Raw genomic sequence first — 15,636 nt, forward strand, 5'->3', positions numbered from 1 at the left:
GCATTTTTTTTCCAAGATACTTTTTCAGTGAAAAATAATGTGCATAATTCTGAAAATGCAAACTCTAAATTATTGCCTCACCTAATCTTATCCCACTTGCAGCCTACCTTCTTTTATTTTGTGGGTAAAATAAGGATGCTATTGGTTCCCCAAATTCATTTGCCTGTTGAAAGGCTGCCATTTACCCTTTAACTTCCAAGGCTGCCCTCCCCTATGGCTAAGGGCACAATGTGGCTGCAGGCTGCATTGCTTCTGGGCCTCCCTGGTTAAGTTGTTGGGGGGGGGGGGGGAGGGAAGGAAACAGGAAGAGGGAACAGCTGGATCAGAGCTGGCAGTGAGCTTTAAAGACAGCTGTGGCAAATCACCATCATGTCACCACAAGGTCTATCAAACCCCACTTGTCTCCAATTTACTGCAGCACTTGCAAGGTTTTATAGCAGCAAAGGGAGACCAGAGATGACATCAGATGCCACAATGTTCCAATCCAATCATAAGGGAATTACTCACATAGATCTCACACCCAGAACTCACCACTATGTGGCCACCAGGTTTATCAAAACCTGCTCTTCTCCAACTTACTGCAGTGTGTGCAAGATTTTATAGCAGCAAAAGGCACCCAGAGCTGATGCCAGATCCCATGATGCTCCAGTCCAAACATGGGTGAATTACACAGATGACCTCTTTCACCTGAGGAGACTTGCTGAACTAACATGTATACTCTGGAGGAAAGGAGAAACAGGGGTGATATGATACAGACGTTCAAATATTGAAAGGTATTAATCCGCAAACAAATCTTCTCCGGAGATGGGAAGGTGGTAGAACGAGAGGACATGAAATGAGATTGAAGGGGGGCAGACTCAAGAAAAATGTCAGGAAGTATTTTTTCACGGAGAGAGTAGTGGATGCTTGGAATGCCCTCCCGCGGGGAGGTGGTGGAAATGAAAATGGTAACGGAATTCAAACATGCGTGGGATAAGCATAAAGGAATCCTGTGCCGAAGGAATGGATCCTCAGGAGCTTAGTCAAGATCGGGAGGCGGGGCTGGTGGTTGGGAGGTGAAGATAGTGCTGGGCAGACTTATACGGTCTGTGCCAGAGCCGGTGGTGGGAAGCGGGACTGGTGGTTGGGAGGCGGGGATAGTGCTGGACAGACTTGTACGGTCTGTGCCAGAGCCGGTGGTTGGGAGGCAGGGCTGGTGGTTGGGAGGTGAGGATAGTGCTGGGCAGACTTATACGGTCTGTGCCTGTGCCAGAGCCGATGGTTGGGAGGTGGGGCTGGTGGTTGGGAGGCGGGGATAGTGCTGGGCAGACTTATACGGTCTGTGCCCTGAAGAGCACAGGTACAAATCAAAGTAGGGTATACACAAAAAGCAGCAAATATGAGTTATCTGTTGGGCAGACTGGATGGACCGTGCAGGTCTTTTTCTGCCGTCATCTACTGTGTTACTATGTTACCTGGAAATCATCATCATCTTCTGCCACCAGGTCTATAGAAACCTGCTCTTCTCCCAGGTTACAGCTATCTAATGAAGGCATATGCCTAGATATATACCTAGATAACATCTGTGAGGTGATCTAATGAGTGCTGGAGGATATGGCCACAACTACTAGGAGAACTGGTGGGGGGGGGGGGGGGGGGGGGGGGGAAGGGTCTGACGCATGAGGATTCACTGTCAGAACCATTGGTGATAAATTAGGAATCATCCAGGTTCATTTGTAGTCTTATACACAAAATAATGCTATTTCCTGTTAAAGCCTGTCCATTTGCTTATAATGATATGTGGCTGGGGCAGCATGCTCAAGTACTTGTATGGCAAAAAACACATCCCCCCCCCCCTTCCCCATGCACTGCTAAGGTAAACAAAGTACATATTTTGAGTCTAGGAGGCTGAGGGGTTGGACTACCATTCATTCTATGGGTGGGGCCTTCACACTTAGGAACAAGCTTGAGTGGGAGGATGTTGGGCCAATCACAGCTTGAATGGTTGCATGGGGGCCTCCTTACCCAAGGAGTCAACACTGATCAACTGAGGAAAGTTATAGAAGGTGGGCACCATTCCTCACTCCACGATAGGTTGGAAGGCACCTCCCCAGCAACAAGACAGTAACTTTGCTGACTACCATCCTAGTAGCAGGGGCAAGATCAGATCCTGGATGAACCCTGACCTTAGGGAAAATGCACCCGTTTCTATAGCCAAGCAACCCACAAATCTGTCTCCTACTCATTTATGCATGTGAAGGGAGGGAAGGGTTTGAAGTAAATGCCTCAGCCAGTGGGTCCACTAGTCGAGGGTAGTGAACGTTGTCCTTTCAATGACCTATGTCCTAAACAACTGCAGCCATTACACTGCATCTTTTCAGTGTACTCCATGGGCTTGTGTGAGAAAATTAAGGCCTTTATTTTAGAAGGATCCCCATGGGTAAAAAGCAGTTTCTACAAGTGTAAAAGTAATTTTAAAGTTGTCATTTACACATGGGAATCCACACTACATTTGGATGGCAAGTGGGTGTGGTAAGGGCACAGAGAGCGATTGCGAAGAGTGACCTATAATAATTACATTTATTCCTCATTTTGCAAAAATTTTGGACATCAAAATTTACACATGCCCTAAGGCGAGCATAAGCACCTGCCCGAAGAGGCCAAGACCACCTCTAAACATACTCCCCCAACACACCCCCTTCCCAACAACCTACTTTAAAAGCCCCATGAAAATTAATATGCCCCTTTACATTTGCTCCTCATAAATCAATACCCCCCCTCCCAATGTCATCCACAGCCTTACCAGTCTTTCCACTTGCTCCTCCTCTTTTGGATCCAAGTTCCAAATGACATCCCTGACTCCTAGCAGTAATCTTATGGTACTACCACTAGAGGACAGGCCATCAAAAATGGCAAAATGCCCCCTAGTGGTAGTTCCACAAGATTACTACTAGGGTCACAGGGGCCACTTTGTAACCTGGAGCCAAAGGAGAAGGAATGAGCACAGATTGCTCCTGCTCCTTCTAGACACCAAGAACCCCATTAAGGCCCGGGAGGGGATTGGGGATGGGGGATGGGAGTAAGGGTGCCTGCTGGAGTGAGAGGCTACCAGGGGGAATACTAATTTTGGGGGAAGAACTATCAACGAGGTTATTGGTTTTTAGGGAGGACTGTTAAGAGTGGCATTGAGTTTTGGGGGTGTTGTTAAAGGAGGACATTAGTGTCAGAAGGAGAGCTGTTAAGTGGGTAAGTGGAGTACTAACTATTGGGAGAGGGCAGGTTTGGGAGGGAGTGGCCTAGTGGTTAGGGTGGTGGACTTTGGTCCTGAGGAACTGAGTTCAATTCCCGGCACAGGCAGCTCCTTGTGACTCTGGGCAAGTCACTTAACCCTCCATGCCTGCCGCATTGAGCCTACCACGAGTGGGAAAGCGCAGGTACAAATGTACTAAAATAAAATAAATCAAGTGGAACAACCTTTATGCTAGGGAAGAGGGGTGACGGACAGCAAGAGGAAGGGTTATGGGGGAGATTTGAAGCCACAGGAGGATTGGGGGTTGGTGTACCTCTGTAGCTAGTGGGAGGGGATCAGAGTGTGTATGGAGAAAAGTAGCACACATGTGGGGTAAAGTAGTCCCCCCCTCCTCCCCATGTGCAAGTTTTTCAATCGCTGCTCCTACAGGAGAATTTGACAGAGCCTTTGTAAAATGTCCAACTCTTTGTCCTTTCTAAAACTGGGCTCTCTGTATCATACTATAATTAGACATTTGTTTTAAAGATATGCAGGAAAAATATTCTCAGTGTCTACGATAAAGATTTCAACTGTCACCAATGAAACCAAAATTTCTATGGACTACAAATCATTTCCATGGTTAGTAACCGCAACAGTGCCGCAATGAAAGACAAGTGACTAGGGTAGAGGAATATTTCTCTAAATGCTAGGAATGATATAGTGGACCTGCTTTACTTGAAACAGATGTTCAGACCATGAGAAACAGACATCCAGTATTTTATGCTAAGTGTTTTTCTCATATGGGAACCTAATATCCTTCTAGATTCTTATATGATATTACAACATATTCCAATAGTCCAGTTTTTATATATTGTAAACTATACTGATTGGACAATTTGATTTGTATTTATGTTACATAAAATTCAAATTACATGTATTTCTACAGTTACCTGTGGATCCTCTTGAATGAGAGTCAACAAAACTCTTGCACACAGCAGTCAGGAACTCATTGACCTGTCTCAGAGACAGGGCATTATGAAGTGTCTCTAGTGGGTAAATGGTTAGGCACCATGGAACAACCCTCAAAACCTGGCAAAAACAAAAGACAAAGTAAATGAACAAATGCCATCACGTTTCAAGAGTCTCATAGCATGTTCTTCAAAGAAATATTTCAACATTGAGGAACCTGTGTTCTAATTGGTGTTAGAACTAATGCCCATTAATGCAACTGTTAGCTAATGCTCATGCATGAAGCATGGTAATATGCACTAATTGCAAGCACATTAGCAATACTGTAAGTTCCCTGAAATGATCACTAATATGCAAGCAAATGAAACATTTTTTAAAATGTATTCTAATGGACTTGTTAGATATGTGCTAGATGTACTATCCAGGATAATCAATGCTAATAACGTGCTTAAATTTGAATGTTGTTAGCACTGATCATTGGGGACGTTAATTCCCCGCACGGTTCTGGTGCTATTTTTAGGGCGCTGTTTTGGAACAGCACAGGGAATTGATCACTGGGGCATCAATATCCTACTATTTATAACGCAGCCATATTATATCACCAGTAATTACTGAGTCATGCAATAGTATTAGCATAAACCTAAACATTGCCACTATTTCATAAACGACCTGCCTTTGCAACTAATTCAAAGGTGTGTTTTTATTGTCCACGCTACGTAGATCCTTTATAAGGAACTATTAACCCCAACCAATTTGAGATTTTTTGGAAAAGGCTGAGATAGTGGTGAGAGAAAGGTCTAGAAATAGGTAAAAAGTGGGATGTTTGACCACGGAAATACAAATCCTGGAGACAATATCATGAAAGCTTCTTTATTGAATAAAGAAGCTTTTATGATATTGTCTCCAGGATTTTTATTTCCGTGGTCAAACATCCCACTTTTTACCTATTTCTGTGTTTTCCCGTGGGGCGTTCGAGTTCTCCGCTTGATTGCAGATTTTTTTTTTGAGAGAAAGGTCTACCCATTAAGTTTATCTATTAACAGGGCAGTTCTATAAAGTACACGCTTACAGTTACGTGCTGCTTCCATATGTATATCACTAGAATAATATCCAAAGGAACAAAACAGGAAGGTCCTCTACGGCGATCCAAGGAAACGGCAAAAAAGTAGATTCACAGGCTGGAATTTGTGTCGTCCTCTACTTTTTTGCTGTTATCACTAGAATAATACCATATACATGCATAAATGCCAAAAATCCACTTAAAAATCCACAAAACACCCATATTTTAAATACACATATTTTACAGATAGGTTTACTCATAGGTGGAATCTAGGTGGAACTCCTATTAAAGCACATAACTTATAGAATACTGTAAATATTCTGGCATTTAGGCACACTTATGCCAGCTCTATGGCTGGCGCAAGCATGCTAAATCTACAAAGGAAAGCACTCCCCTTTGTCTTTTATAGAATAAGCACCTACAGTGCACCCATCTATAGAGTTACTTCCCAAGTTTCTTGGTCACCAGAAACCAAGAATTAAAATAGGAAAACTGCACAAGTTTACTCTGCATACAACAGAATGTAAAGGTCAACAATATCCAACTATCTATTACGCACTAATTCAGGCAAAACATCAAATCTGAAATTATGAACATCTACATAACTCAAAATTAATACGTTTGTTGAACATGCCTGAACAGATACACTAGGATGACTTTATAGCTATCAGATAACTAACACCAAGTACAAACCTCTCCTCCATAAATATGCTCAAAAGGCCTCTTCCATATTCCCTTATATAAAATGTAAATCAAAGAAGTAGCCATTTCTCGTCTCCAAATCCGATGGACGATGCTTCATTTTCTTGATAAGGATTCTCTGGCCCCACTCTTGCCAAAAATCACCATGATTCACTATTTCTCTTCTGAATCATGGGATTTTAGTCATTCCCAGGTAAAGATCCCTGAGTATCACCCTTTATCTGTAGATCAAATGAGGAAAAACCAAAAGATGCATGTTTCCAGTGGTCAGGATCACTAATGGCTGGCATGGAGTGGAGGTGCAGCCTAATGGTTAGAGCAGCAGGTCTTGTAGTAAGGAAGCCAGGGTTCAAATCCCATACGATACTGTGTGGCCTTGGGCAGGTCACTTCACCCTTCCCCCATGACCACAGTTATAAAGTTATGGACCCTAACATTTTCAGTGGCATCAGCCATTTAAATGGCACCACTGAATATGGGACCAAATGCTGCAAATGGCGCCCAACTTTGGGTGCGGATAAACAGCGCTCCAAGCTGCACGCCATTTACAGAATAGTGCCTACTGCCAGCATTCATGCCCAACTCTTAGGTGCGAAGAAGTATACCAACTGAAACCTGGTTGTAAATCCCTGTGCCTAAATTAGGCCACCAACCGGGCACATTCTGTAAACAACGTGTGCAAATTTTTAGAATGCCCATAATCCACCCATGCCCCTCCCATGACCTGTCCCTTTTTTGGATCTATGTATAAATAGTGACTATAAGATGTCTGCATAAATTATTATTATTGCCAATCTGTGCCAATAATTGATTTCTTGGTGCCCAATACTGGCGCGAATTAGGTAATTGTTTATTAAACTGTGGTGTGCAAATTGTGCATGCACCCAAATTTGTGCATGCAATTTTGAGCACCATACACAGAATTAGGGGGATGGTGCTTGTTTTAAAAGCGTATTCAAGTTTCAGATATGCATGTAGATGTTTAGGTTGCACGGCACTCCATTGGAGGGATTAGGGAAGGTCGCTCCTTAACATTCCAGTGGTTGATGCCCCGTTCCACAAAAAGTGAAACTGGCAAGGGAAGAAACTTTCAGAAGAAATAAACGTTTATGTTTGTAAAACGGCTAACATAAAAGTTTACAATATGGCACATAAAAAGTTATGTTGCTGTTCTATAACAAATATTTAAGTGCCGGCATGATAATACTAACTTATTATTACTTATAACTAGCAGGTACCAGCAACCCTCAACTGGCCCCAAGCATATTCATTCGGGATATCTTGAAAGCGAATGACTGGATCTCTTTACAACCGGGCTGGAAATCACTACACTGTCACCTCATCATATTGAGTCATTTTCTAATAATGGATTCTCACATGGGAAATTTTCACCAAATGGGTTAGTTAAGAGCTTGATCAGTTAAGTACACAAGAATGAGTTTAGGCAATGATGACAGTTTTGAAATAGAGTAGCATAATAAGAAAAACTGAGACAAAAAAAAAGACATATTTTACACGCTATATGAGGAACTTAAAATTTAAAGCTGCATGTAGTAACTTTATTGCCCATTAAAAGTACCTCACCTAAGTGTCTGTGACAATGGGAGTGAGCCATTTAGTAAATAAACATACTTCAGCCTAGCTAACATAAAAGGGAGTACAGAGCTACAAATCTGAAGAAAGAAAAATATTTTAGTAGAGAAGTTACTTTATCATTAATTTATAATTTCAGTGTTCTTTCGTAAGACCTTCGGTAGCTGAGAGGTAGAGGACTGTGTGGCAATTCACGAAGGTTCATTGTTGGGACAAGAGTTAGGGAGAGGATAGCTATTTTATCATAATGTGTGTTGGAAGGAAGGGAGGGGATATACTGTATTTGCTATTTTATGTATCCTATATTGTTTTACCTGTAACAAACTTCAGTCTTTTTGGGTTGCGGAATGTTACATATTAGGAGCCCTTTTTATTAAACTGCGCTACAGGTGCATTAGCGTTATTAGCACATGTACTAACCATGTACATGTCTATAATATTCCTATGGGCATCAACATGGTTAGAATGTGCTAAAAAAGCTAGTGCACCTCAGTAAAATGGTCCTTAGGTTCTGAGTAGATCCATGAAAATCTTTGGAGAGGTTTATATTCAGCCCCCTAGTACCCTGAATACGTTATTTGAATTCGTCTACATACGAGTAATGCATTCACAGAACTGGGGGAGGGGGCAAATATTTGGTACAGTCCTAAGTAGGTAACCAAGAGCGTTGCTCTTAAATAAGCCTGAATTTTATTAAGATAGGGAGCAATTGCACAACTTGGTGCCAAGGTACAGATGCCACAATGGGACACACTTAGTGCCAATTCAATAACGGCTTCACAGCACACCTAAGACATTATAAAATATTAGCGCAAAGCTGCGTTGCTGCACCAAAATTTAGACGGCATACTTACAACAGGTCAACGGCAACACACGCAACTGACACTATTCCACAAGTTGAACGTGCCACTTGGCAACGTAACTATGGTCCGCGCACATGTATACCCCCTCACAGTTCCGCAACAAACAATTATGGTGTGTACATTATACAATAGCACGTAGCACTTATTCTATAATGTTTGATGTCTAATGTTACAGGCTGAGGGGCTAGTGTTCCCTCTTCAAGGTGTATGTTACTATGTAGCCATGAAGCAACCATGAAGATCTTTGAAGGACTAATGTAGCTGTGGCACTCATTCCTAATATTGAGAGATGCATAGAACAGTAACACCAAATAGAAATGCCCATCTTTCCTTTTTATAGTTGGTTCTTTTCTACCTTTATACATTTACACTTGCAATGTTTTCCTTCCCTATGTTACCAGGAGATTAAAAGTGCAGTGATCCCATATAGCACAGTAAATCAGCAGTAATTAATACTACAATTTCAGTTAGTAGATGAACAACAGGAGAGACGTTACATGAATTAAAGTTTGTGAAAATACTATACCACATTCTGCATTTTCTGAAACCGAAGTCTTTTCTTCCAGATTCCAGCTGGATAGTGCATTGTGTAACCAAACATTAACTGTCTGCTGACATTGCAAACACCCTTTGCCCTTCTTCAGCTGAAAGATGAATATATGATCCATGCAAATCCACAAACACAGGCATTTCAACAAGCCACATGCATTGAACTCTGTAAATCTGTTTGCTTTCTACCAACAGCTAAGCCTGATTACTGAGAGAGGACTGTAGCCCTAGATGCCTTTCCTTACAAGCCTATCTTTGAATAGAGCTGAAGGCTAAAATGCTGAGATTTTAACTTAAAAGCTGAACAGACTTTCGGGAAGGCTTAGCAAAACTTTTTTGCCATTAGTCCCTAAAACAAGAATTTAAATAAATACCCCCAATAAATGACCATGTGATATGCCAAATTCTATCATCATCCCCCTGCATGCTGAACACCTGCTGGTTCAACACTAGAAGACCAAGTTCCAAAGACTGCCCTCAAATTGGCATATACTCTACTGTGCTGCTGCCAAGAATTGAGCTTCCTTGATTAGGAGTACAGTTTATTACTAATTTTTCACTGAATGCTAATCAATTTTAGTTCGATCTGTTTCAGTGTTTATAAAACTGTTATCATCCAGAAATGCGTTTTTTTGAACCACAGATCTGAATATGAAAGCAGCTTTACCTCTTCCACTTACTCGTAAACAGGGTAACTCAAGAAGACAAAAGAGGTGTCTTCATTAAGTTTTGTTTCCCTGCCCTCTCCTTGAGCTCACTCATGTCAAAGCAGAAGCTTGCTCCGTGCTTTCCTGCATATTCTATGGCATGGGGTAACCTGAAGAGAACCTCCTGCCCCACCTATCTTTTCCTTCCAGTTACAATAGAGATGCAGGATGAAAGGAAGCAGAAAGAGGATGTAAAGAACATTACTATGAATGTGGAAAATGCACAGGAGACACTGAAGCAACGTATAAATACAGCAGCCCCTAGTTTTCTGCATTGTGATCCACCACAACCACAGCAACAACAACCAGGCAAAGCTGTCCAAGAACAATAGTAGCCTTTTCAACAATAGCCATACATGACTCAGTACAACATCAAACTGATAACTGCAGCTCAGCATATCTTCAGGGAGTTTGAAGGGATGGAAAGGTTAATGATCAGAGTAAAAATGAAATGTCTTTTTGTGTTGTTGTCGGTTCGTTTTTGGAATTTTCTTTAGCGCACTTTGCATTCCAAAGCAGACAGCATAATGCTTAGGTCACCACAGCAGAGGGTGCAACTGCAAGCGTGCAGTACCGTAGAGGCAGTCCAAATCGTCCTGGCCCGAGACCAGCCAGTTCCTGAAGAGCCGCAGGTGGTAGGAGCACTGGTGTAGGTGATGGGCCAAAGCCCCATCCAGGTAGATGTTTCCGACCCAAAGAACTGTCTGTGGAAAAAGCGACGCAGCAGCTGGGCAACCTCATGGTCTTCAAGGCATTCTGGAGAAGAGTGGGCCAAGCAAGCAACAAGGAGAGAAAGAAGGCATGAGGCGGAAGAAGAGGCAGGGAAGCGACAGAGACAATGTAAAGACAGATCGCGTTTGTGGGGATATTCACGTATCAGCAGTGTAAACTAGCTCTCCTTTCCTCACATCAAAATAAAAGACCTAATACTCATTCTAATTAAGAGAAGTGAACAGAATTATCTGAAGCGTCTCTGTACTGCTCTTCATGGATATAAACTGCCTATGAAACTTTTCCCAGGCTTCTCAATTACTGTGTTTATTTATCAAACACATCAAGTGCTATAATCTTGGCCGCTGTCAAATCTAGCATTTAAGAAACTATCCAGGTGTTCAGCTCATCTTGTGGTATACTCAGTCCTGTAAAAAATAAAATGAATCGCTAGAATTACCATAAAAGCTCTATAAACCACCAAGAGGCAGCATGGCATTTATGGCTGGTGGACCCACTATCCTCTAGAAGGTTTTAGCAGACTTTCATAAAAGTGCATAAGAAAGCCAGAGAAATAGCAGTCCACAGATCAACTAGTGAGGTATATAAAACATAATACTATTTACTGTGTCTATGAAAGCAAATCCTGTGCAGAGATTTAACAATAATATCCAAACCAAGTCAGATTAATATTATTACCATATGTCCCTGAACATAATCAAGGTCAGGTATACATGTAAAGTAGCACATATGAGTTTATCTTGTTGGGCAGACTGGATGGACCGTACAGGTCTTTTTCTGCCATCACTTACTATGTTATATACAATTTAAAAAGATCATATTTCTTTAAAATGAAACTTGGGAGAGGCACATCCCAGTTCATGTTTACAGCACTAAGCCATTATTCATGCAATAAAACCCAACAGTACACAATTACCATGCAAAATTGTTGGTTTCCACTTTCTGGGACGTTTACATGATTCACAAGCATAATACTGTTGCTCAAGGTAAGGATATAATGGAGATAAAGATCACAAGGTCCACCCAAGCCTTCCATTTTCTGTTGCAATTACATAGAGCCCACAAGATCTCTAGGGTTTTTTTTGTTTGTTTTTTGTTTTATTTTTTTTTTTTAATTCTGTGACTATTTTTAGATTTGGATGGATAGATTTAGCTTACTTTCCAAACATAAGCTCGAAGAGAGTTACATTCAGATACACTAAGTAATTTCTATACCCAAAAGGACTTTAAAATATAAGGTCCTATTATGTGCCAAATTAGTAAATAGGCCCCAATGGGAATAATGGGTTCATATTAAAATTAACATGCGTTAACTCATATTAATGCAAGTATTTCATGAGTTAACAAATGTTAGTAATAAGTATGTACCTGAAGGCAACAGAGGACTTGCCAAGGTCAAAAGCAAATCCTGATTTAAATTGTAGGCACCCATGGGCATTTAGTGTGTGTGTGGGGGGGGGAGGGGGGAATCCCACCTCCCCAACTGTCCCTGCCAAGATCCTCCTTTCTTCCAGCAGTTCCCCTTCATATCCTCTATGCACAGTGTCACCAGCCCTGCAAAAGCAACTTTGGAAAGAAAATTCAGTGTAGTATCTGCTAACCTTCACACTGTTACAAACCCAGCAACACTCCACCCCACCTCGTGCGTGGGTTTCATGTTACTATTCAAATCCATTCAAGCAGTGCACACTCCATGCTGAATTTTCTTCTCCAAGTTGCTGCTGCTGTGCTCCAGAGGACAGTATCACTCTGGAGGGCAAATGGCAGAGACGGAGGCATGGCTGTGGTGTCAGAAACACTCTGATGTCTACCAACATTTGACACCAGAAGCAGCTGCCTATGCCTTAATTCAGAACGGGGTACAATGGTGTCTCTAGAAGAAGCAGGTAGGATTTGAACCTTGATTCCTCTGGTTCTCAGCCAGCTGCTCTAATCACTACTTCACTTTTTTCCTCCAGTAGGAGGCTGATCCATGCATCCACCAACACAGGATGATTCTGGCACATTTCTACCACTATGAACTCAGAAATCAATACTGTATATACAGCAACAAAACAAAAGTTAACATTCCCTTGCATAGGTCAACAGCAAGTCCCCTACTTCAAATACTGTGTTCAGTTTCGGAGGCCATAACCTTTGTAAGGACATTGAGAGAAAAGACGTAGTTCAGAGAACCATTACCAAAATGGTATGAAGCCTGCTAAACAAATCCTAAAGAGCAAGATTCACAGTTCTCAAAGTGTACTCGTTGGAGGAAAGAAGGGAAAGGAAGAATATGATAGAAACTTTCAAATATTCAGCAAATTCCAAGTACAAGAAATTATAATTCTACCTAAAAAAAAAAGTGTAAAAAGCAGGTCTAAGAATATAAAGTTGGAGAGAGAAGACTCAGAAAAAAAATATAATAAAATCTTCTTTATGAAGAGGATGGTAAATGCCATAAATAGCCTATCCACAGAGGTGACAGAAACCAGTGCTGTGACAAAATTGAAACATGCTTATGACAGATCAGAAAAGGAGTGGGGAGAGGTGGGATTAAAGAAATGGTGGTCCTGGGTACTGGCTCTAAGCATGGAAACATTATATTTATTTACCCAGAAAAACAGGACTAAAAGGGAGGCCATAACACTGACTTAGATAAGGAGTGATCTCCTGCAGGCATTCAAGTGAATGCTGATGGGAGATATTCTTAGACGGGGACAACCAGACCTATTTTTAAAAGGCAATAGTACGGGCAAAGCAGCAGAAACTGCACCTAGATTTGAAGCAAAGGATATTTATGTTTGCTCAGGAGCAGATTTAAACACGAGCATGTAAAAGTATGTGTGTACCTACTACTGGGGAATGTAGAAAGAATGGTACTGCCATTTATGCACCAATTCCATTAAGAATGATTAGAATATTGGCAGATATGCACCTAAGCGCTATACTGTACATACCGTGAATATCTTCTACAGTGGTATTTTACAAGTGAGCCTACACTTGGGCGGGCCACAAACTTACATGATAATTTACGGGCATATCTCCGGCAACTGGGTGCAAGCGCTTCCACCAGCTCTACGGCTAGTATAAGGGCTTATGCCTAAGCGCACATCACCCAGTTATGTTAGTATTTTATAAAATGAATTAGGTGGCTAGATATAGGCTCACTGTTATACAACCTCCCCCTATCTCCATAAACTGTTACTTGGCTTGCGCTCTTTCCACACTTCACCCATGACTATGTCTACACAACACATGGCTCGCATTAAAATACCCACCTTCTTGGTACTAGGTGTTCTTTTTACACATCTAACCCCTAGGGTAATTTATCAAATGGTTTTATACACAAAAAAATCCTTTATAAAATGACCGTTGTGTGTCAGCATATAAAATGTTGCTAAAATATTTAAAAAACAATCCTTTAAAGCACTGTTTAAGAGGTAAATGTTTTGATGAGATTTCATTTATAGGTTATGCACGGATGGTGCTCCTTTTTGAGGCACATAGACGTCTCAAAACGGCCAAAACAATGTCCATCTGCCGAAAACGTCTACCTGGTGATTTTCAAAATGCAAAATTAGGACGTTTCATTGCAGTTCATCCAAATAGTGTGTGTGTGTGTGGGGGGGGGGGGGGGGGGGGGGGTTGGAGGTGTGTTTTGGGCGGGCCTACAGTGGGCCCAAAAGTTAGATATCTTCCCAGTGATAATGGAACAGGAAAGAAAAGACCAAGGCAAAAAAGGACAACGTGTTTATCTAGACCTTTCAATCATATCTAAGTTTTTTTTTTTTTTAATAAGTGTTCTAACTGACCACTGGAGGGATTAAGACTTGACACGTCCTTAATCCCTCAGTGGATGCTGTCTTCCTTGCACCCCCCCATAAGAAGTGAAACTGAAAGGGGATACTAGGCTGTATGACAGCTGCAGGTATTATATGCATACTTGACACAGCAGCAAACAGGTCCCAGGAGTAGCCTAGTGGTCAGAGCAGTAGACTGTGAACAAGGGGATCCTGGTCCAAATCAGACTCTACCTACTACATTTGTGGTGGAAATTGTGAGCCCTCCAAAGCAACCAAATTACCTATTGAATGTAAATATAGGAGACACTAATAGGGTTAAAGGCAACTGTAATGGTGTACCACTAGGTACGGAAGGTTTTATTCTGTTCGTTGAGGGACAAAGCCATGGGGCCGGACGGGATCCACCCCAGAATACTGAGGGAGCTCAGAGAGGTTCTGGCGGGTCCTCTTAAAGACTTGTTTAATAAATCCTTGGAGACGGGAGAGGTTCCGAGGGATTGGAGAACGGCGGAGGTGGTCCCTCTTCACAAAAGTGGGGATAGGGAAGAAGCTGGAAACTACAGGCCGGTAAGCCTCACTTCGGTTATTGGAAAAGTAATGGAAGCCATGCTGAAGGAAAGGATAGTGAATTTCCTGGAAGCCAATAAGTTGCAAGATCCGAGACAACATGGATTCACCAAAGGGAAATCGTGCCAAACGAATCTCATTGAATTCTTTGACTGGGTGACAGGAGAATTAAATCAAGGACGCGCTATGGACGTCATCTACTTAGATTTCAGCAAGGCTTTCGACACGGTTCCCCACAGGAGGCTCTTAAATAAACTAGACGGCCTGAAGATAGGACCCGAAGTGGTGAACTGGATTAGGAACTGGTTGACGGACAGACGCCAGAGGGTAGTGGTGAATGGAGTTCGCTCGGAGGGAAAGGTGAGTAGTGGAGTGCCTCAGGGATCGGTGCTGGGGCCAATTCTGTTCAATATATTTGTGAGTGACATTGCCGAAGGGTTACAAGGTAAAGTTTGCCTTTTTGCAGATGACACCAAGATTTCCAACAGAGTGGACACCCCGGAGGGTGTGGAAAACATGAAAAAGGATCTGAAGAAGCTAGAAGAATGGTCTAACGTTTGGCAATTAAAATTCAATGCGAAGAAATGCAAAGTGATGCACTTAGGGAGTAGAAATCCAAGGGAGACGTATGTGTTAGGCGGGGAGAGTCTGATAGGCACGGACGGGGAGAGGGATCTTGGGTGATAGTACCTGAGGACCTGAAGGCGGTGGCAGTAGCTAGAAGATTGCTAGGCTGTATAGAGAGAGGAGTGACCAGCAGAAGAAAGGAGGTTTTAATGCCCCTGTATAAGACGTTGGTGAGGCCCCACCTGGAGTATTGTGTACAGTTTTGGAGGCCGTATCTTGCGAAGGATGTTAAAAAATGGAAGCGGTGCAAAGAAAAGCTACGAGGATGGTATGG

General features: G+C 42.1%; 1 protein-coding gene across 1 annotated transcript in view; it reads right to left on the reverse strand.

Annotated features, from left to right (window-relative positions):
• Positions 1–15,636, reverse strand: part of PPIP5K1 (diphosphoinositol pentakisphosphate kinase 1) — a 283,513-nt gene that overhangs the window by 12,720 nt on the left and 255,157 nt on the right. Inside the window, 2 exon segments of the mRNA XM_030189638.1 lie at positions 4,159–4,270; positions 4,272–4,297. Coding sequence (XP_030045498.1) covers positions 4,159–4,270; positions 4,272–4,297 — 138 coding nt within the window.

The sequence above is a fragment of the Microcaecilia unicolor genome, chromosome 1 (genome assembly GCF_901765095.1).
Source record: "Microcaecilia unicolor chromosome 1, aMicUni1.1, whole genome shotgun sequence".
NCBI classification, from domain to species: Eukaryota; Metazoa; Chordata; class Amphibia; order Gymnophiona; family Siphonopidae; genus Microcaecilia; species Microcaecilia unicolor.